The sequence below is a fragment of the Salmo salar genome, chromosome 06 (genome assembly GCF_965601325.2).
Source record: "Salmo salar chromosome 06, fSalSal1, whole genome shotgun sequence".
NCBI lineage: Eukaryota > Metazoa > Chordata > Actinopteri > Salmoniformes > Salmonidae > Salmo > Salmo salar.
The window spans coordinates 36332451-36355838 of NC_138296.1; the positions used below are offsets into that span (position 1 = coordinate 36332451).

Below are 23388 nucleotides of genomic sequence, written 5' to 3' on the forward strand. Positions count from 1 at the left end.
AAGTCATTATAAGCACTCAACCCGCTGCGCCTTGGTCCACTACGTACGACGGCCGTTACATCTGAGCGATATAGCCTGAGACCTAATTTCTTTTTTGGACGCTGTTTTTTAAGGCTGCCACCCAATCTGCAAAATCATTTCAGTTGGAGATTTGTGCTGTGAAAAGTGTTCTCTTGAAGTGTTCTTGTGCAATAGCTTTGACATAAACTGGTGTCATTATGACTTTGTAGACCAGAAAGCTCGTGGCAATATGACATGAAGATGAGATATTTCAGTCTACATATGGAAAGAAAGTACCCATACACACTTCATCCCAGCTTGAACAAAAACTAGGCCTACGTCCCATCAATAAATAATCAGATCTGTGCAGAAACAGAGTGCTCCTTTTTCTTTATTTAAGACAAAAACAAGCTCACACTAAAGGTCAGTCGTCTGAGTCCATATACAGTGGGGGAAAAAAGTATTTGATCCCCTGCTGATTTTGTATGTTTGCCCACTGATAAAGAAAGGATCCGTCTATAATTTTAATGGTAGGTTTATTTGAACAGTGAGAGACAGAATAACAACAAAAATATCCAGAAAAACGGATGTCAAAAATGATATACATTTATTTTCATTTTAATGAGGGAAATAAGTATTTGACCCCCTCTCAATCAAAAAGATTTCTGGCTCCCAGGTGTCTTTTATACAGGTAACGAGCTGAGATTAGGAGCACACTCTTAACCTGTTGGGGCTAGGGGGCAGTATTTGCACGGCCGGATAAAAAATGTACCCGATTTAAACTGGTTATTACTCTTGCCCAGAAACGAGAATATGCATATAATTAGTAGATTTGGATAGAAAATACTCTAAAGTTTCTAAAACTGTTTGAATGGTGTCTGTGAGTATAACAGAACTCATATGGCAGGCCAAAACCTGAGAAGATTCCATACAGGAAGTGCCATGTCTGACAATTTGTTCTCCTTCTGTGGCATCTCTATCAAAAATACAGCATCTCTGCTGTAACACGACATTTTCTAAGGCTTCCATTGGCTCTCAGAAGGCGCCAGAAAGTGGAATGACGTCTCTCCAGTCTCTGGGCGAAAAACAGCAGGAGATTTTGTGAGTGGTCAGGCTGAGAACAGTGACACTGGAGATGCGCGTTCACGTGAATTCTCCATTTTCTTCTTTCAGCCTTTGAATGAATACAACGTCGCCCGGTTGGAATATTATTGCTATTTTCCGAGAAAAATTGTCACGTCCTGACCAGCAGATGGAGCTGGTGTAGTAGTTTGGGGGTCAGGACGTGGCAGTCTGGTGTGTGTCTTGTGACTCCTGATCAGGAACAGCTGGGAATCGTTGTTCCTGATTGGGAGTCACATATGTAGGAGTTGTTTGTCACTGGGGTTTGTGGGTAATTGTTTCTTGTTTAGTGTGGTTGCACCTGACAGGACTATTGGCTGTCAGTTTCCTTGTTTTTGTTTTGTATAGTGTTCTTTCCAATTAAATTGAAGGATGAATACTAACTCTGCTGCATTTTGGTCCTTTCCTGAAGACAGCCGTTACAGAATTACCCACCAACAAAGGACCAAGCAGCGGAAGAAGGCTGGCGAGGTAAGGGAGACCGGGAGGCACCCCCAATACATTTTTAGGGGGGGGCACAAGGGGAGTTTTGCGGGGCAAGAATGGAGCCCCAGGCCAGCTCCCCGCACTAGCATGGAGGTGCGTGTTCGCAATCTGGTACGCCCAGTACCAGCACCACGCACCAGGAGTCTAGTGTGTCAACCCAGCCTCGCCAGTCAACAGTCGTCATCAGAGCTGCCCGCCAGTCAAAAGTCGTCATCAGAGCTGCCCGCCAGTCAACAGTCGTCGTCAGAGCTGCCCGCCAGTCAACAGTCGTCGTCAGAGCTGCCCGCCAGTCAACAGTCGTCGTCAGAGCTGCCCGCCAGTCAACAGTCGTCGTCAGAGCTGCCCGCCAGTCAACAGTCGTCGTCAGAGCTGCCCGCCAGTCAACAGTCGTCAGAGCTGCCCGCCAGTCAACAGTCGTCAGAGCTGCCCGCCAGTCAACAGTCGCCAGAGAGGTCAGACTGCGCTGAACTGCCGGAGTGGCCAGACTGCGCTGAACTGCTGGAGTGGCCAGACTGCCCTGAACTGCCGGAGTGGCCAGACTGCGCTGAACTGCCGGAGTGGCCAGACTGCCCTGAACTGCCGGAGTGGCCAGACTGCCCTGAACTGCCGGAGTGGCCAGACTGCCCTGAACTGCCGGAGTGGCCAGACTGCCCTGAACTGCCGGAGTGGCCAGACTGCCCTGAACTGCCGGAGTGGCCAGACTGCCCTGAACTGCCGGAGTGGCCAGACTGCCCTGAACTGCCGGAGCGGCCAGACTGCCCTGAACTGCCGGAGCGGCCAGACTGCCCTGAACTGCCGGAGCGGCCAGACTGCCCTGAACTGCCGGAGCGGCCAGACTGCCCTGAACTGCCGGAGCGGCCAGACTGCCCTGAACTGCCGGAGCGGCCAGACTGCCCAGACTGTCCCGAGCGGCCAGACTGCCCAGACTGTCCCGAGCGGCCAGACTGCCCAGACTGTCCCGAGCTGCCAGACTGCCCAGACTGTCCCGAGCTGCCAGACTGCCCAGACTGCCCCGAGCTGCCAGACTGCCCAGACTGCCCGGAACGGCCAGAGCCTGAGCCGCCTCCAGGATAGGTGGGTTGGGGAGGGAGGGTGTAGCACAGTGCCGTCATTGACGGCAGCCACCCTCCCTTCCCTCCCTTATTGTTTAGGGTTACTGTTTTAGGGTTTTGTTGGGGATTTTGTTTGTTGGTGGTTTTTTGTTGTTGTGGTTAGGTGCATTCCGGGGTCTGCACCTTGAGGGGGGGGTACTGTCACGTCCTGACCAGCAGATGGAGCTGGTGTAGTAGTTTGGGGGTCAGGACGTGGCAGTCTGGTGTGTGTCTTGTGACTCCTGATCAGGAACAGCTGGGAATCGTTGTTCCTGATTGGGAGTCACATATGTAGGAGTTGTTTGTCACTGGGGTTTGTGGGTAATTGTTTCTTGTTTAGTGTGGTTGCACCTGACAGGACTATTGGCTGTCAGTTTCCTTGTTTTTGTTTTGTATAGTGTTCTTTCCAATTAAATTGAAGGATGAATACTAACTCTGCTGCATTTTGGTCCTTTCCTGAAGACAGCCGTTACAAAAATAGCATAAAAATGGATTTTAAACAGCGTTTGACATGCTTCGAAGTACGGTAATGGAATATTTTGAATTTTTTTGTCACGAAATGCGCTCGCGCGTCACCCTTCGGATACTGACCTGAACGCACGAACAAAACAGAGGTATTTGAATATAACTATGGATTATTTGGAACCAAAACAACATTTGTTGTTGAAGTAGAAGTCCTGGGAGTGCATTCTGACGAAGAACAGCAAAGTTAATCAAATTCTTCTTATAGTAAATCTGAGTTTGGTGAGGGCCAAACTTGGTGGGTGTCAAATTAGCTAGCCGTGATGGCCGGGCTATGTACTCAGAATATTGCAAAATGTGCTTTCGCCGAAAAGCTATTTTAAAATTGCATAAAGGAGTTCTGTATCTATAATTCTTAAAATATTTGTTATGTATATTGTGAATGTTAATCGTGAGTAATTTAGTAAATTCACCGGAAGTTTGCGGTGGGTATGCTAGTTCTGAACATCACATGCTAATGTAAAAAGCTGGGTTTTGATATAAATTTTAACTTGATTGAACAAAACATGCATGTATTGTATAACATAATGTCCTAGGAGTGTCATCTGATGAAGATCATCAAAGGTTAGTGCTGCATTTAGCTGTGGTTTTGGTTTTTGTGACATATATGCTTGCTTTGAAAATGGCTGTGTGATTATTTTGGCAGGGTACTCTCCTGACATAATCTAATGTTTTGCTTTCGCTGTAAAGCCTTTTTGAAATCGGACAATGTGGTTAGATTAACGAGAGTCTTGTCTTTAAAATGGTGTAAAATAGTCATATGTTTGAGAAATTGAAGTTATAGCATTTTTGAGGTATTTGTATTTCACGCCACGCGTCCCTCCTTGCCCAGGGAGGTTAAAGGGAGTTCTCCTAACTGCAGCCTGTTATCTGTAAAAAAACACCTGTCCACAGAAGCAATCAATCAATCAGATTCCAAACTCTCCACCATGGCCAAGACCAAAGAGCTCTCCAAGGATGTCAGGGACAAGACTGTAGACCTACACAAGGCTGGAATGGGCTACAAGACCATCGCCAAGCAGTTTGGTGAGAAGGTTACAACAGTTGGTGTGATTATTCGCAAATTGAAGAAACACAAAAGAACTGTCAATATCTCTTGGCCTGGGGCTCCATGCAAGATCTCACCTCGTGGGGTTGCAATGATCATGAGAACGGTGAGGAATCAGCCCAGAACTACACGGGAGGATCTTGTCAATGATCTCAAGGCAGCTGGGACCATAGTCACCAAGAAAACAATTGGTAACACAGTACGCCGTGAAGGACTGAAATCCTGCAGCGCCCGCAAAGTCCCCCTGCTCAAGAATACATATACATGCCCGTCTGAAGTTTGCCAGTGAACATCTGAATGACTCAGAGGACAACTGGGGGAAAGTGTTGTGGTCAGATGAGACCAAAATGGAGCTCTTTGGCATCAACTCAATTCGCCGTGTTTGGAGGAGGAGGAATGCTGCCTATGACCCCAAGAACACCATCTCCACATTCAAACATGGAGGTGGAAACATTATGCTTTGGGGGTGTTTTTCTGCTAAGGGGACAGGACAACTTCACCGCATCATTTGACGGGGTCATGTACTGTCAAATCTTGGGTGAGAACCTCCTTCCCTCAGCCAGGGCATTGAAAATGGGTCGTGGATGGGTATTCCAGCATAACAATGACCCAAAACACACGGCTAAGGCAACAAAGGAGTGGCTCAAGAAGAAGCACATTAAGGTCCTGGAGTGGCCTAGCCAGTCTCCAGACCTTAATCCCATAGAAAATAAATCTGTTGAGGGAGCTCAAGGTTCGAGTTGCCAAACGTCAGCCTCGAAACCTTAATGACTTGGAGAAGATCTGCAAAGAGGAGTGGGACAAAATCCCTCCTGAGATGTGTGCAAACCTGGTGGCCAACTACAAGAAACGTCTGACCTCTGTGATTGCCAACAAGGGTTTTGCCACCAAGTACTAAGTCATGTTTTGCAGAGGGGTTAAATACTTATTTCCCTCATCAAAATGCAAATAATTGTATAACATTTTTTACATGCGTTTTTCTGGATTTTTTTGTTGTTGTTCTGTCTCTCACTGTCCAAATAAACCTACAATTTAAATTATAGACTGATCATTTCTTTGTAAGTGGGCAAACGTACAAAATCAGCAGGGGATCAAATACTTTTCCCCCCCACTGTAATTAAACACAGTAAATCAACATAGTCCGGAAATATAAAACACCTGTGTGATTTGTGTATTTACAATCATACAATTTCATAAATAAATACATCATATCTTCCATGCTTCTGTCAGGAATTACAGAACGTTTGTGTTATTCAACAGGCTGTCATCCTGCTAATGTAATGGCCATTGGTAGTGCCCTTATTATCTAAAAGGATAAAGAAATGTATTTCTGGAAATATTTCATTCTCAAGTTAGTGCTAAAAATCTGATGGAATGATAAAGTATAATAGATCTCTGTGAAAGGTGACTATTTTGAAACTACTAAAACATCTCAATATTGATTAATTCTGGAAAACCAAAGGCAGTAAACACAATTAACACAGTTAACTTGTAACATGTATTTGGTGTATGTATGACACATATGTAACACAAAAAGGCTTGTCAGAAAAACTTCAGGCATACTGTAAAGTACCAATCAGAGTGTAATGATTCAAATGTTTAACGGTGTACAAATTCTACACTGGGACATCATGACCAATTTTTTTTAATGAATATTTACAAATACATTATAAACATAATATTTACATATTCATGATCTGCACTGTTGATGTTAGTTAACACAAATTTCTGGATTTATTCCATATGGCTATTGAATTAAACAATATGTTTAGCCCCAACCCCACATCAAAAACACAACAGAAACATAAACAAACACTTTCACTGACTCAACAATAATGTCTTTGTTAGGCTTAGACCATATATAATTACCCAAACTCTCTGTCTGTCCAATACCTGTAACACTGTGACATCCTCAAGGTCAAACACATTTAATTGTAAACAGTTAGACACATTAATTTCACTCTGATCTCAGAGAAAGAGGTGTCAAACATTGTGGCCTAAAGCCACCTCAGCACTATCATTAGTATTTGAACAAATCATCTGGTTAAAAGGTTATCAGCATGATATATAATGCACTTGGACAGCTTCTATTCCAGTACCTAGAACTGTCATAATCAGTTTTTACTTAGTCAAATAAATCTCTCTCTCCAGTAAACAATGCTGTGAAAACCATTGAAAGGCAACTTATGTTTCTGAACCTGAATGAAGACATGATATGCTACACTCTTAGAAAAAAGGGTTTTAAAATGGTTCAGCTGTCCCCATAGTAGAACCCTTTTTGGTTCCGGGTAGAACCCTTTTGGATTCCATGTATAACCCTCTGTGGAAAGGGTTCTACATGGAACCCAAAAGGGTTCTATCTGGAACCAAAAAGGGTTCTTCAAATGGTTCTGCTATGGGGACAGCCCAATAACCCTTTTAGGTTCTAAATAGCACCCTTTTTTCTAAAAGTGTAGTCTGTGTACTACTGTTGCATGACACATGAACAATGAACATGGTTTAAGGCTTTCTGTCATAGAAGAATTACACAATTATATACTGCTCTCACACAGTTGGGCTGAAAGAACGGGAAGCTTGAGAAGGAGTGGATGACAGAAAGTTAGACAAGGGAGAAAATGAGAAAGATACATCTCAGACAGACTGTCCTAAATCTACTGTCTTGGCTTGCAATTAAACACCATATTAGGGAAATTGAATGTTCCCACAGCAATAGTGTTACCAAGGCACATAGACATACAGTATAAGTGTCAGTGTGTTTAACCGTCCATTTGGATAGTGCTCCACTAGTGAGGCAATGTGGACGATTGGTATAAATAGCTACGATTTGACTTTGTCCCTGTCTGGTGATGTAAGAGGTAAAATTGGCTCATGTATAGAATTCAAGACGACATTCACTATCAAAGGGTTTCATTTCAACAAGTGGCTCAGGTGTTAGTTTAAGTCAGATTTTGATATTAAAACAATTCAGGAACAAAGAAATTAGTTTAGACATAGTAAAAGATATGATCCGCTCATTATTTCTCAACATTTTGTCAGTCTCAGACATAAGTCAAATAAATACCTACGTTATTTACAATACCTAATTTCTGAATTCTACGTAACAAGAAAGATATTTTTCTCAATTCTAAGTGGTGTTAAATAAAGTTGCAGTCACCTCATATATCAAGGGCACTTCTTCACAAACACAAAACACTCAAATATTACAATTACATTACTGTTCTTTCATAATGTGGTTCAACTTCTGAACAGTCTTGCATTTGTTAGACATTTCACAGTTCAGACAAATCGTCTCTGAGAAAAATACTATGTTGTAAAATGGACCAATAAAACTCAAGCTTGGTGGAGATGAGTTGATGGTCTCTTATGGCTCTGGATTGTGCACAAATGGGCAAGAAAGACACATGAATGTGAAAACTTCCTCCTTTTCCTGCTTTTCTTTCCAGAGCTTCCATTTGTCTTTGAGCACACAGTGGTTTGGTCAGCGGTATGACACTTTCTCTGCCTTCTCATGTCTTTGAGGTTGTGAGGTAAAAAAACAAGATTGTCCAGGTAGCTTATATAAAATGTCTCTCTTACTCCTCTGCTCTCTCCTCTTAAAGTGTTTGTGTTGGCAGGGAACAGCAGCACTACGGTCAAGCCTCATCATCAAGACTCACAATCTGTCTCTGAGGGCAAGGAAACAAAGAGGAATACATTAGGTCACTGAACTACAGCTACTGTACAACATACCATAGGCTACATATGCTAATACCAAAACACTAGCATACTCCAAGTGACATTGAGATTGACTGTGTATGACAGATTGGCCTCTTACCGGTGGGTAGGAGTAGCCGTCTGGACTGTGGCTCCTGCATATGTGCACCTGGTCTTCAGTGGTCTTCTGGTAGACTGGGTTTTCAAAGTGAATGGTGCTAGTGTTCTTCAGCCTGTAGTTCCTCCACAGCAGCACGGCACCAAAGGCCACCAGACACACAATGGCTGAGAGACAGAGAGAGACATACAGGTCAGAGGGGATTTGTTGATGCTAAAGTGGGGTTTTAACATCATTGGTGTGTAATAATCATGCTAACTGTGTGTCTAAGTCAGTGATGTTAAAGCAACTTACCTATAGGCAGCGCGATGTATAAAGCTGCAGGGGTTGAAGGGGCTGTGGGTATAGCAGCAAATTCATGGCGGATGTCTGAAGGGAAAAACAAGAAACATTTAGATCAATGATACACCATGTCAAAGTGTGATGTTCCAGGAAAGTTTCATCTTTAAAAATATTCATTGCTGATAACTCCTGCATTTAATGAGAGCACACATTTAAGTCATGCTTACCCTGAGTGGTGACTTGAGGCACTGTGGTAGTCTGGGCCTGGGGGATCCTGGGTCTATCTGGCTGGGCAGGCTGGGGGTTGCGTGGCACAGGCTTGGTAGTGCGGGGAGGCGCAGGCGTAACTGTGGTAGCGATGATGGGGGCCTTAGTGGTGGCGCGGGCTGGAGGTGCAGGGGAGGTGTGGGCGGGTGCCGGTGGGGGGTTGGGGGCGGGAACAATGGGCTTGACTGGAGCTGCAGGTGTTGGTGCAGCTGGTCAACATACAGATAACACTTAGGTTAGATATTGTACAGGAAGCAAGGGATCATATATTTCCCCTGTTATGCTACATAGAGAGGCTGAGGGTGCTAGCTAGATATATACCTGGTACACATTTCCTCATGTCTTTGGCCAGCAGCATGTTGTCAGGGCATGCACAGGTGTACTTGGGGGAATGTATGCCCACCTGGGGGGCTGCCAGACACATGAACTCACAGCCTCCGTTGGCCACCTTGCACCAGTCCCTGCCTGGAGTGGGGCAGAGGGGAGAAGGGGATTAAGTCTGGGAACTGGTTTGTCTCAATAGAAAGCACATTGCTATGCTACTGCAGCATTGTAACTTCATTGTAATAGTCTGAGGCTCCAGACACAAAAATAGCACTTTGAATAAAATGCATCCCTGAGGTGCAACCGTCACGCCAAAACCCATTGGTGCCTAACTCCATGGCATAAACAAACTACTGATCTAACTAACTATGGGAAGATTAAAAATCTGAGAGACCTGATACATACCAGTTGGCTGTTTGAGGTTGTGGTACAACACAATGTCCTCTGGGGATACCAGGTGCTCTGCCACAGGCTTGATGTCCCTGCCTGTCACACGGTTGGCACTCAGAATGGCATTGTTGCTGACATCTGTCCAAAACACTCTTTCCTACACACAGAATACACAGTACTCCATTTAAACATGTCTAATCTCTGCATAAACACATGAATTATATATGGTTATTTTCAGACTTATTTTCATAGTGCCTCATTTGAAAGTTAAAGTTGTAATTTTGGCACTCACCTCAAACACAGTGATGCCTAGGGGATGGGCTAGCCTGTGTTCATCTATAATGAGTGTCCTTCGGCCACCACCCTGGACGTCGATACTGGAGAGGGTGTGCAGCTTGGAGTCCACCCAGTACAGCCGCTGGTTCAGCAGGTCTGACCAGGGGACAGGACAAGAGAAACTAGTCAGACCAGAGTGACCATCCAGAAACACACACACAATTATGCATGCGCACCCTCACACACAAAGGTAGGAAGTTATGAAAGTGCTCACCAAGTGTGATTCCATTGGGCCACACAATGTCGTCTGTGACCAGAGCAGCACGGTCTCCTCCGTTCAGACCTCCCTTCTCAATCTTGGCTGGAGTTCCCCAGTCAGTCCAGTACATGAAGCTAGGAGGGCAGGAGAACACATTTATTAAAGCATGTCCTCATTCAACAAATATCCTGTGTAGGCTCAATGTTTCAGTCATTATGCTCATTCCTGAAGCCAGTGTGGGACCTACTTGCTGTGGGGGTCGACCACAATAGCGCGGGGCTTGGCCAGGTCATTCTGGAAGAGAGTCTTGCGGCGGCTCCCGTTGGCGGTTGACACGGAGATGCTGCTGAGGATACTGTCGGTCCAGTAGATGTTGCCGTGGACCCAGTCAAAGGCGATGCCCTCCGGAGCTTCGATGTCGCTGTCAATCACAACTTTGTGCTGCGCTGTGTCTGCAGCCAAGTCCATTGAGGTGCTGGATTGTAGGAGAAGGGTGGAAAATAGAGAGAAAATATATTTATTATACTATCATCATCATCATCATCAAGATATCACTGGGTGCAATAGGCCGACAACAGGGCTCTAAGGATAAAGATAACATGGAAGCTTTGCTCACCTGTAGATCTTCTTCTGGGAGAGGTCAGACCAGTAAATCTCCTTGGCAACCATGTTCATGTCCAGAGCCACTGCATTCTTCAGGCGGGGGATGACACGCGTGTACTCACTCTTGTCCAGTGTCATCTTCCTCACCTCATGGCGATTGGTGAAGAACAGATAGGCTACAGTGCCTGTGTGATCAGATGAGAGAGTATCGTTCCAATAACTGCAATGCATGACCCATGACAATATAAAAATAACCTTGATCAAAACATGAGCAAAGTAAGCATTCAGTCTTTCTTAGGTCCAATACTTACCGATGGCCTTGCAGGCTTTGGTGGCTGGGTCGACCTGGTAGCCCTCCTCACACTCGCACTTGTAGCTGCCCATATGATTGACACAGATCTGGCTGCAGATGTCTGGGTTGGCACACTCATCGATATCTGTGGGAAGAGGTACAGGACAGATATGACGTCTGTGTAACTGGCACAGTGTTGGAGAAAGTAAACGGTGGCGTAGGGTCAGACGAAGGGGGTGTGACGGTAACAGCACTGAGTCATCACGGCTCCACAGGGAAGTGGTCCAGTCAGGACAGAGACCTTCTCACCCCACTATCACCAGCTTTACACTGCCATACAGGATTGAACTAAGGCAAAGGTATCAATGGGCACATCGCCTGGCACTAGGACTAAAGGATGTACAGTCTGAAGTCCACATTGGCATGGACATCAGATCCAATATGGCTGCTGATTGAGCCAACTTTTTGGGCTCTGTGGACACACATGCAGCTACAGTGGTAAGGAGTTTTACCTTCACAGCGTTTCTTGTCCGTCAGGTAGTAGCCGGCGGGGCATTGGCACTCATAGCCGAACTTCAGGTCATTGCAGATGTGTGAGCAGCCGCCATTGTTGTACAGGCACTCGTTGGAATCTGCAGGGAGGATTAGAGAGAAAAGTGACAGTTCAACACACCAGTCCACAACTCCTCCTTTCTTTCAGCAACCACAGCTAGATAGCATTCCCATGGTTTCCATCCAACTCATTTTACGCGAGAAGCTAACCATAGGCAAAACAATATTCCCCCGAAGTACATTTTCCATCTTCATACTCACCACACTCTCTGAGAGGCTCATCTGACCAGTCCCTGCAGTCACGCTGCTTGTCACACACCTTCTCCATACTGATGCACTCCCCACTACGGCACTTAAACCTGGTGGGACCCTTGCAATGGCTCACTGTGGAGGAGAGGAGAGTGTGACTATAACACAAAGGAAGTATTACATTTCCAGTAGGTCACAGTAGTAGAAGCAGGGGTAGTAGCTTTATGTGGGGCAAGAGCCTACCATTGACACAGCCTATTTCATCACTCAAGTCTCTGCAGTCGTACTGGCGGTTACATTGGCGGCCGCCGTGGATACAGGTGCCATCACCGCATTGGAACTCATCGGGGCGGCAGGTGAGGCGGCCTATGGAGAGAAGGAGAGATTGAGAGGTCAGTAAAAAATCCATATGCAACTTACATATTAAAGACAGAAAATATGAAAGCGAATATAGCTAACAGAAGTAATAAAAGGGTAGTAAGAGAGAGGGAATGTACTCACTACAGTTGGTCTCGTCAGAGCGATCCAGGCAGTCGAACCCTCCATCACATTTCCAGCTGCTGTGGATACACTCCCCGCTGCCACATTGGAACTCCCGAAGGGAGCAGGGCTTGGGGGCACCCTCAGGGGCTCGCGTCCCACAGTTCTGGGGCCACTCGTCGGAGCCATCCGAGCAGTCAGCGTCCCCGTCGCAGGCCCACAGGCGCGGCACACACACAGAGTTGTTGCACTGGAAGGAGGTGGAGCTACAGGCGCTGGGTGGGCAGGAAGCCTCGTCGCTCCCGTCATCACAGTCCAACTCCTCATCACACACAAAGGAGGCCGACACACACTGGCCGTTACTACAGCGGAATTTGTTATCTGTGCAGTGCTTGGGCGCTGTGGGAGGAACAGAGACGTGTGTGTGTTAGAGGGGAGCCTCGTTTGTCAGGCTTATATCAGTTGGGAAAGAATGGGACTGAGAGGGGAAAGAGAGAGTAGATGAGAGAAGGGGAAATGTTGGGAGATAAGTTGGGGAGAAGGGTACAATAGAGAGTGGAGAAGACAGGACCACTCACCACAGCTCTCCTCATCAGCTCCATTCGCACAGTCGGCTTTGCCGTCACAGAGCCAGGTACTGGGAACACACTGGTTCAGACGTCCACCACAGCTAAACTCTGTGGTTCTGCATGTTCTGGCCGCTACAGGTGCAACCGAAAAGAGAGAACAACCATCAGAGACTGAAACTGAAAAAGATGTTGAACTAGAAGTGTTGTTCAATCCTCTATTGTTTTCCTATTAGCTACGGCGGTATGTGTTACTCACAGCAGGTTCCGGGGAGCTCATCAGTTCCATCTCCACAATCATCTGTGTCATCACACACCCATCTCAGCGTAATGCACTTCCCGTTCCCACACAGGAACTGCCTGATCCCACATACTGTCTCTGCGTCTATAAGGGAAAAACACACGTACCCACACGGTTAGTCCATGACTATTCATTCTGGTGAACAACAAAATCTCAAAATCAAAATGGGCTATAAGGAGCATTTCACTGACTAACATTTACAACCCCGGATACATTGTATAATGGGACAATAAATCTCTCATGAATGAAACCAATTGCTGTTCTATTTATTTCTGGGAAGTACACAAACCAGACGCTTTCCTGAGAGGACACTGTATATAGCTGCACATTGATCTGGTACTGGTACTCCTGGCAAAGTACACAAATCAGACGCTTTCCTGAGAGGGGTTGCGTGGCAAGCCAAGCCCATGGCACTGCAAAGCCTTAGCAGGATAGGATAACCAGTGGTAATTCTCTGCCGTGTTTTATCATCATCATCATACTGCCAGGTCAGTCAAGAACACAAAACATTATTTGAACACCTGTATCCTGACATCACAATAAACCACAGGAAAAGGAAAAAGTGTCTGTTTTCTGTAACTCTGTGGACGTTATCTGAGGCAAATACTTGAGCAGACCATAAATCAGAATGTATAGAGTTAAAACAAAAGTGCTAGAGCAGGTTGCATCTGGTGGGTCTCATTTCCCAGGTATGTAACAGTGAGTGGGGGAGGGTCTGGCTGTTCAGTGGGCGATGGCTGGGATGAGGCAGGGGGATGGGTGGGAGAGGCCCATTATGACCCTCTCAACATACATACGTATACATGTACAGACACATACACATGCAAATTCCAACCTGCTTATAGAGGAATGTGGAGAATCTACAACTCAAACACATTGACACATGCACACACATGCACACACACTCACACTAATGTTTACATCTGCCATTGGTAGTGGAGAATGTAGATTTTTGTCAGTAATTGGGTGGTGGTGACTGAAGACAAATGAAAAGAGATCGTAGACATACAGTACTGGCTGATGTTATGTTCTCCTTAACATCTTAATTATACGCCATGTAGTTCTGAATGCTCTTCATCCATCAAACAAAGACCTTCTAGACCTCCTACAGCTCTCCACCCAACCCCCTATCTAAATCACCCTACTTAGTGAACTGGAAGAACCAATTAAGACACTGTACTGTACATCAGTGCCCCTGGCCACAGAGATGACTCACAGCGGCGTCCAGATGCCACTGGGAATTCCTTATCCTGCACTTAGGCCTCAAAACACTGGATGGACACCTGTTTCTGATAGGAGCCAGAGGGAGGAGCTTGACCAGAGGGCGGAGCTTGAATCACACCACTGGTAGCTGATTGGGTCAAGCGGAAGGTTTGCATGATAATAACAGTAGAGACAATAGTGGGCTAGGTACTCTTTTCACTGACCACTGAGGATGGATTTTCAAAACAGGACAGTTTCTGGGTGGTGAATCTTTAGTTTCTCACCAACGGTTTCAGTTGCAGGAACAATAATACCTACTGAATTGCACTACCATGTTATTTCAAGGAAGTAAATAAGGGAATTTGTAAAGATTTAACAATTTATGCTCATTTAAGAGAAGGCCCGTAGTTTGGCGTACATTTTCTTCCCTGAGATATTTTGATCATAAACTGTGACAGCGGAGTTCTGTTGCTTTTCATTCCGTTCTATTCAACAGATGTCAACCGCAGATCTGGGAAAGTGGGTGGAAATTAAATGGGGAAATCTAGTACAGATATTTCTCTGTGAACAAACAGTATGAACATGAGAAGTCAATGTCCTCAGTCACCATGTCTCCACAGCTAAACAGGTTACTGCCATTCCAGTTCTGGACCCAGCTGTCCCCATGTAAGAGTGTACTATGGGCGTCTGTATTGGTGGGACCCTCTTCCATGTGCACTCCCTTTCTTTAAAGGTTTTATCATTAGTGACTTTATTGTTATCTTACCTGGTTGTCTTATCTATAGAGTTCCCTCATGAGTGAACAAGACAAGCCACAAAATAAGAGCAAAACAACACGTGAATGAATACCCACACAACTGAGAGAGAACATAAAAGAATACCCAGATGTGATCACATTTCACACTGCCATCCCTTGGAAAACAGTTTGGGTTCTAGTAACTCACACAACATGACCCTCTACAGCCAGGTGAGTATATTGACTTAATACCTGCAAACTCTAGTTAAAAGCTATCAACATATCTCTCTCTTTATCATATCCACCTGTCCTCATTCTCAGAGAGAAATGATGGTCAGATGCAGGCGAATGCCCTGCCTTCAATAACATTTGGTTAGGCTTAAAGTTCAGTCCATCAAAGGCTTGGACTGACAAGGTTTACTGATTAACCTTGGGGAGAAATGTAACGTGGCATACATGTTTGTCTGTCCTCTGATGTGTGGTGTGTTTAATTGATCTTCTGTCCTCTATCAGGACAAGCTGGAGGAGAGGAAACAGCTCTGCCCACTGTTTGATGAGCTGTTGAAGCTGGCTAATAAAGTAGAAATCTCTTAATATAATACTTAAAAGGCATGGACATGGTTCACAGATAGCATGGTAAAGTGATTTGCACAGGCTTACAGTTAGCCAGTACCACATTCTAAATAGGTGATGGAACAGATATTTTTGGGGGCATGTAATGGAGATGGGGCATGTAATTCTGCACCTACTTTTATTTATCGCTCAGCATTCTCCATTTAGGCCCTCAGAAAATGTCAAGGCAAAAACTGTATTCTTTCTGATTATTTGCAAAGAGTTTGAATCAAGTTCCCAGTGTGAGTCTCCAATTCGATGTCACCAAATCGATGTCACATTCTCAATATATCTGCACGTTACAGATTGCGCAATATGAGGGATGTCCGCTCCTCCTGATAAGACAATGGACAATGTGAGAATGAGCACAGAATGTTTCAGACTGCTGAAGCTCTCACAACAACACAACTCTGTTGTGTCAATGGATAGGAGTGTGAGAGCCAGTTCCAACACGTTCCAGGCACTTTTTCCCAAACATTTCCATACTGGCCCCAACACTAACACTGGAAGTTATTGCATACAGGGCAGATGGTGTTGAACCAATACGTTGGAATGTTGCCTCAAGAGAAATACTTAAAAGTCATGCTTTGTGGAGGTGGGCAAGAGGGATTCCTTTCATTCTCAGGGTGGCCCACCACAATGATTTCATAGGGCCATCAATACATCATGAAAGGGTCAAAAACATGAGTGAACAACAGAGTCTAGATTGCAATGTGACTGGTTATTGCACCAGTTGAGGAGAACACATTTAGTCTATTCCAGCCTTGCTATGTAGCCTAATTATACAATAATTCACTTGTAATCTGCTGTACCTGAATTTGGAAGATTATTGCACTTTAAAGCTAGAACGAGCTGTTGAAATAATAAAGCAACTCCTCAGTTTTGGTAAAAAGCTGAGGGATGGGCCTGAAGAAATGTAACCTCTCTCAAATTCATAGACAGAGCCAGACTATGGATGCAAGGGCTGACCATCCATGATATCAAAATTATAATTTGAACCATGTTTTGAGACTATGCAGGGTTTGTTTACATTTAGCCTATATTGTTTACAAACATTGGAGGGAAAACAGCTTATATTTTGGGTTCTGATGGGGTATAACAGCTGGACTAAGCTCATTAGGTATGTATAAGTGGCACAGCGGTCTAAGGCTCTGCATCTCAGTGCTAGAGGCATCACTACAGTCCCTGGTTCGATTCCAGGCTACATCACAGCTGGCCATGATAGGGAGTCCCATAATTGGCCCAGCATTGTCCAGGTTTGGTCAGGGTAGGCCATCATTGTAAATAAGAATCTGTTCATAACTTACTTGTCTAGTTAAATAAAAATATAATCAATGGGTGTATATATAATTAGGTAGATACCCATACACTTCTAGTAATTGCGCTAATGCTAGTTAGCATTGGCTCGCTAAACTACCTCAAACTTCCTTCATACTGGCCAATGGTATCCACGAGTTAATTTGACTCTGGGGAAGTAAATAGCCTCATTGGCAAAATCCCGTAGTATCCCTTTAATTTATAAATCCTAAAATGGATGTAGTAATAAAGGATTATAGCTTTAAAATAACAATAGCCTACTAACCAAATAATTGTATTGCACAATAGTGCAAAAATGTAAACTGCTGCTCTTCTCAGCATGCACTATAATGCATGCATCGTTTAGCCTCGACCCGGCTCCTATTCCACAACAAGCTTTCTGAAACGTCTTGTTGCACATTCTCAAATCTGATTGGCCACAGAATCTCATGGCCAACAACAAATCAGAGGCAGTGAACGTAGTTCAATCATACAAATGCCGGTAAAAATAGATCATGTAAATGTATCAAGGTAAATGCGAGCGCAATGACAAAATAAATAATCGTCTTAGCATTGTGTTCTGATAATAATAAGAAACAATTTGTGTTGCACACTATCACAGCTTCTTCAAGATGCAACACAAATTTGACCTACATTCTACAAATAACTAGCCCCCTCCCCCGTCGTGATGCATCAGGCGATGTCCACGAGTGGGCTATTTAAACATTTCAAATCGTTTGATAACTGCCATTTACGATAGCCTACTTTCTTGTTAAATATTATGTCTATGTTTAAAATATACTTACTTTGCCACTATGCATTAATGGAACAAATAACAAATAAGCCAAATGAATTGGGAATTATTCCCGAAGTTTACGATACACTAGAGTAGACCTATGTTAGAATAAAGATACTTACTTGTTTGGACAACACAGCAAGCCAGGAACACCAACAGCACGCACAGCAGCCGCCCCATAGTCTGCAGCCAAATTGTTAAAATGATTTACACTTTACTCTGACTGTCAATAAGGTACAATGATACAGCTATAACATATGATATGATTATTCCTTTACCAAGTTAAAACGATTGTTTTATTTTAATGTCACTGCTTCCAAGCTATTCAGTTCCTCTGCTCTTATGTTCTGGATTCAGATGCGCTTCGGACGAGAGGTTAGACAAGGATGCTCCTGACGGTGTAATCATGTTTGGCAACATCAGAGCAATTTCAATGTGGTCCAGGAGTGGGCTGGAACGGGAGGAGCCCCAGGAGCATAGGGCGGGGTTTGGAGTGGTGTGATCTCTGGAATACAGAGCCCCACTATCGAAAGGCGTGTCTTCAGACGCTCTATTTTACTACTGTTTAACCCTTTGTGTGTGTGTCTGTGTGTCTTGAGTTCATTCTTAAAGCTCCAGGCACGAACACACACACACACACACACACACACACACACACACACACACACACACACACACACACACACACACACACACACACACACACACACACACACACACACACCACACACACACACACACACACACATTAGAGGCGGGCCTAGACATACCAATATTTGTCTTTAAGCTCATTCTGACAGGTGCTTCAAAAGCAGGATCTCCCTGGTCAAAACAATAAATAAAGATTGTTTGAAGTTTTGGTCAAAACATATTTGCTTGCTTTTCCATGGAGTTGGTAAAAGTGGTAACTATAAGGTGATTCTTAATAGTGATCGTTTTACTGAGATATGTAGAACCTATCTTGTGACATTTTGATAAAACTGTACATTTTCATGACTCAGCTCAATCCAGACACAAACAGAAAATAACATAGGCTGTTGTGGTTCCTCGAGGTTGTCCCTATGAAATACATAGTGGACCAAACAATAAGCACAGAACATGTTATCAGGTCTATCATGATGGCCTTGAGGACTAATTCTCGTCTAGTTTGTACTTGCTCTATCTATTTTTAATATTGATCTATCCAATGTCCATCAGTGTGCAATGACGCACCATCTCTTATACAAAACACAAAAACGCCACAGCCAAACAACTGTGCTTTTCCCTCATGGTCAGAGCGGCAACACGTGACAACACAAATAACAGCAAAACAAGTAGTCAAACTGCTCCAGTTGTCATGGGTCTGCTGCCCCGACCAGCATTAGTATGACATCCTGCCATGCCTCTGTCAACCAGTAACTGACTACAGCCCCTATCCTATTTCAGATCTAATAGAACAAGTTCAAAACTGTAATCTAATAGCGGCTTCACATCAGAGTTGAGGATCTAGCTACACACAGTAGCTGGAAATAACATGGCAGGAGAAGCCAAGGCTTTTATGATGACAGCAAATTATATCGCTATTACCCTCTCCTTCTGAAGCAGTGGTGTTTTATTTAGTAACAGGGAGCGGTAACACAGATGTAATCCTGATTATGTCAGACAGATTTGGATCATACTACACTACATCAAGATGAAAGAGTAACATTTCAATTTCATGTTGATACCTTACAAAATAATCATTGCTAATTGGTTTTTACTCCAGGATTGAGATGTATTTCCTTCACATGGATTCAGAGAAAGCTAACCTAATATTTGAGACCATTAATAGGAGTTGACAGTCACACAACTCTCTGCCCTCTGGTGAGAGTGGGTCCTCTCAGTGACTGGCCCTTGAATAGCCCGCCATGGGGCATGAAAGCTTCTGAAACTGTGCAAAGGAGAACCACAGAAGTGCCTAATGAGACTGTACTAATTGTGCTGCCCTCACTGCTCCCGCTATTGGAATGCTGATTGAGCAGATATGTCTCATTGCAGGGAAAAGCATTCTTCAGATATCAGCTATTCAGCTTCCTATAAACACAGTCCTTCAAGAGCAGGAACAAAGCCGTTAATTGAGAGTGGAGGTAAGGTGAGCATACTGTATCACCCCATCCTATTTTCACCTGAAACCAGAAAGTGCACCATCCCCACTGCCCACTAACCCATCTCTCCGCCCCCTACAGCATCTCACCATGTGCAATCCCTCCCACTGCAGCCTATGTAAACAATGAGGACAACAGTGGTGTAAAGTACTAAAGAAGAAATACTTTAAAGAACTACTTAAATCCTTTTTGGGGGTATCTGTACTTTACTTTTCTATTTATGTTTTTGACTTTTACTTCACTACATTCCTAAAGAAAATAATGTACTTTTTACTCCATACATTTTCCTGTACACACACAATGTATTTGTTACATTTTGAATGCTTAGCAGGACAGGAAAATTGTAAAATTCACACACGTACTGTATCAAGAGAACATCCTATAATCTGGCGGACATCCCAAACAAAAATCTAAGTTAATGAATAGGACTATATAAAATAAAACTGTAAATGCACTTTAAATAAAGTTTAATTTGATTTAGTCCTATTCTTTAACTTAGATTTTTGTTCCAACATATCAATTATTCATTTGCAGACAAACTGGAAATAAAGACAGACTAAACCAGTGGCACAGATGGAGCTATCCAAGAAAATATATTTCTCCTTCAAATATCGATAGTTGAGTGTTGATAACATTGCAAATGCTATATAAGCCTAAATAGCATCAATGGTGATATATATTGTTTTGTATTTAACCAGTCAAACCCAGATGACGCTGGGCCAATTGTTTGCCGCCCTATGGGACTCCCAATCACAGCCGGGTTGTGATACAGCCTGGATTCAAACCAGGGTGTCTGTAGTGATGCCTCTAGCGCTGAGATGCAGTGCCTTACACCGCTGCACCACTCAGGAGAATATGAGTGTTAAAGTATGGTCACATTTCATTTGCTCTGTTAAACCTACCCTTTGGAATGATTTTGTTAGCAATAGTGAATCTATGCTGAATAAAAATTTAAACACAACATGTGAAGTGTTGGTCCCATGTTTCATGAGCTGAAATAAAAGATCCCAGATATTTTCCATACACACAAAAAGCTTATATCTCTCAAATTGTGTGCACTAATTTGTTTACATCCCTCTTAGTGATCATTTCTGCTTTGCCAAGATAATCCATCTGACAGTTGTAGCATATCAAGAAGCTGATTGAACAGCATGATCATTACACAGGTCCACACTGTGCTGGGGACAATAAAAGGCCACTCTAAAATGTGCAGTAATGTCACACAACACAATGCCACAGTTCTTCCATGGGTTGCATAGTCACCAGACATGTCACCCATTGAGCATGTTTGGGATGCTCTGGATCAACGTGTTCCAGTTCCCACCAATATCCAGAAACTTGGCACAGCCATTGAAGAGGAGTGGGACAACATTACACAGGCCATAATCAACAACCTGATCAACTCTATGCGAAGGAGATGTGTTGTGCTGCATGAGGCAATTGGTGGTCACACCAGATACTGACTGGTTTTCTGATCCACAGGCCTACTTTCTTTAAGATATCTGTGACCAACACATGCATATCTGTATTTTCAGTCATGTGAAATCCATAGATTAAGGCCTAATTTATTTATTTAAATTGACTGATTTACTTATAAGAACTGTAATGCAGTAAAATCTTTGAAATTGTTGCATGTTGCATTTTTATTTCTGTTCAGTGTATTTCATTTTTCAGGTGGAGATCCCTCAACAATCATTCCCACGATAGCACATTGGTAGTAGTCAGTGAAAATAACATGGTGAAGCAGGGCTGGGCTTGGTTAAAACCCTGGATGGGACACCAAAGGGTAACTGTAGAAGGAAGGGGTTCTGCCCAGCCTGTCATTTTTTTTCCTTCTGATAGTGGATATAACTTTGAAGATCTGACATTGTTTTAAAGTTATTCTACATATTTTATACAAGTTTTATCTACGTTTGAATTTGATTACCATGATAACATAATCCTGTGGTTGAAATTTCACCCTCAAAACAACAGTTTACATTGATGACTCTTTTCAAATCCAATGTATTTTCCATGTAGATTCCACATCACAACACGTTGACGAATTACATTGGAACAACGTTGACTCAACCAGTTTGTGTCCAGTGGGTTGGCTGGGAGTGAGAGTCCTTTCTCCCTCACAAGAGAGGAGACAGAGTCAGATCAGGTTCCTCCAGCTGCAGTAGAGCCTGTGGCCCAGTGATCCATCCTGACAGACCTGAGAAGCATATGCTGTGTCGACATCAGGGGCCTTGCACTAGATGCATTATAAAGTTAAAATGAGGAATGCACTAGATTCTTGGCATGTAGCCTAGTCTGATGTTTCACGTGGAGGCCTTCACCTAGCAAAACATCAGTCTGTAGACTACAGGGCAATCCATCACCAACCATCTGGAAGGACTGCCATTATTTATTTCCCAATATCTCAATACAAAAGCATGGTTTTATTTCTAATGGGAGGAAAGCATACCGCTTTTAGAATTGTTTTACAATGTTCTGCCCTTGGACAATTGGATAAGGCAGAGATAAGAGATACGTTGGGTGTATACTGAATATAGAGTAAAATGACTACATTGTCCTCAAATGAGATTGTCCGACACTCAAGGTCACTTCTGTTGGAACCTTGCTATCCAGCTTTCGCTCGTATGTCACGAGTCTTGGAGATATGACAATGTGAGACAACTTGTGCAGATACATGTTGAAACATATAACCACAGGTTGCAGCCCCTCCACTCAACCCCTCAAGACAGCTCACATCCATGACACACCCCTTGTTCATAACAGACCATCTCCTCTGCCTGCCTGCCTGCCTACAGTGCAGTGAGAGGAACTGTTCCATTGGCTATTTGGTTCTTCCACCCCTGTGGGGAGCCAGCTGTAAATCCTGTACACTGATCTGATCTCCTGGTTTCAACACTCACAGTATTGTCCATCTTTCATATCTCTTCAGATTTCCCTCCTAGCAAATAAGCTTTCTTATTGGAATGTATTTCTGATCAATGACAAAGTAAAAAAAACACAAAATAAACTGGCCATGTTAAACCCATATACACATAGGAGAATAAGGCTAGTCAGAGGTTGGGCTCAGCGCAGTCAGAATCTTCTATCACGGTTAATGCGGTGACGGTAGCACTTTAGAGTCACTTAAAATGAATCGACAAACCATTTGAGAGAACAAACTCTACAGCAGATCCATTGAAAATCGTTCCACTGAAAAACTTTCCAGACAAAAAAAAGTATTTGTCCAGGTGTTATGACATGAGCCCATGGCTGGAACAAAGCAGTGTGAGGGGGAGCGGAAAACACAGCAGGGTCAGTGAGTGACCTGCGGAAGAAGAAACTGGTGTATATCTGAGATCAGAGACATGGAAGCCCTGGCAGAATCTCACACATGCCCAGAGAAACACTGTTTGAAATACAACTGTGTGAGTGCTAAAAGCCTTTAAAAGCACTGTGGCCTAAAATACATCATTTCTATAATTCAGTTTATCATAGCAAACTAGCATTCATTTAGTGGTCAGCATGTTTACAGTTCAGACTCCAGGAGAAAATCTTCAACCTAAACAACAAAACACCTAAATCTTCAACGATGGCTTTTCATCCAGTACTGTTATCTGGTCAAGGTGAGGGCCATCTAGTGGACATACAAGATAACTACAACTAGTCAAAGATGGCTTAACAGTTCATTCTATTCGGCACATTTAGGATACAGCAGTCAATCA

The 23388-nt window shown here is 43.7% G+C and overlaps 1 protein-coding gene across 1 annotated transcript; it reads right to left on the reverse strand.

The window, feature by feature from the left end:
• Nucleotides 1-5901: 5901 nt before the first annotated feature.
• LOC106607045 (low-density lipoprotein receptor) lies at nt 5902-17999 on the reverse strand. Its single transcript, XM_014203604.3, has 19 exons — nt 17843-17999; nt 17687-17747; nt 12880-13005; nt 12633-12755; nt 12076-12453; nt 11818-11940; nt 11587-11709; nt 11286-11405; nt 10793-10918; nt 10495-10666; nt 10126-10353; nt 9894-10012; nt 9636-9775; nt 9359-9500; nt 8951-9094; nt 8590-8838; nt 8375-8449; nt 8084-8247; nt 5902-7934 (listed from the first exon to the last, which is right to left on the reverse strand). Exons 2-19 carry the CDS (start codon nt 17742-17744, stop codon nt 7902-7904), a joined length of 2643 nt encoding a protein of 880 aa, XP_014059079.1. The 5' UTR covers nt 17745-17747; nt 17843-17999; the 3' UTR covers nt 5902-7901.
• Nucleotides 18000-23388: the final 5389 nt, after the last annotated feature.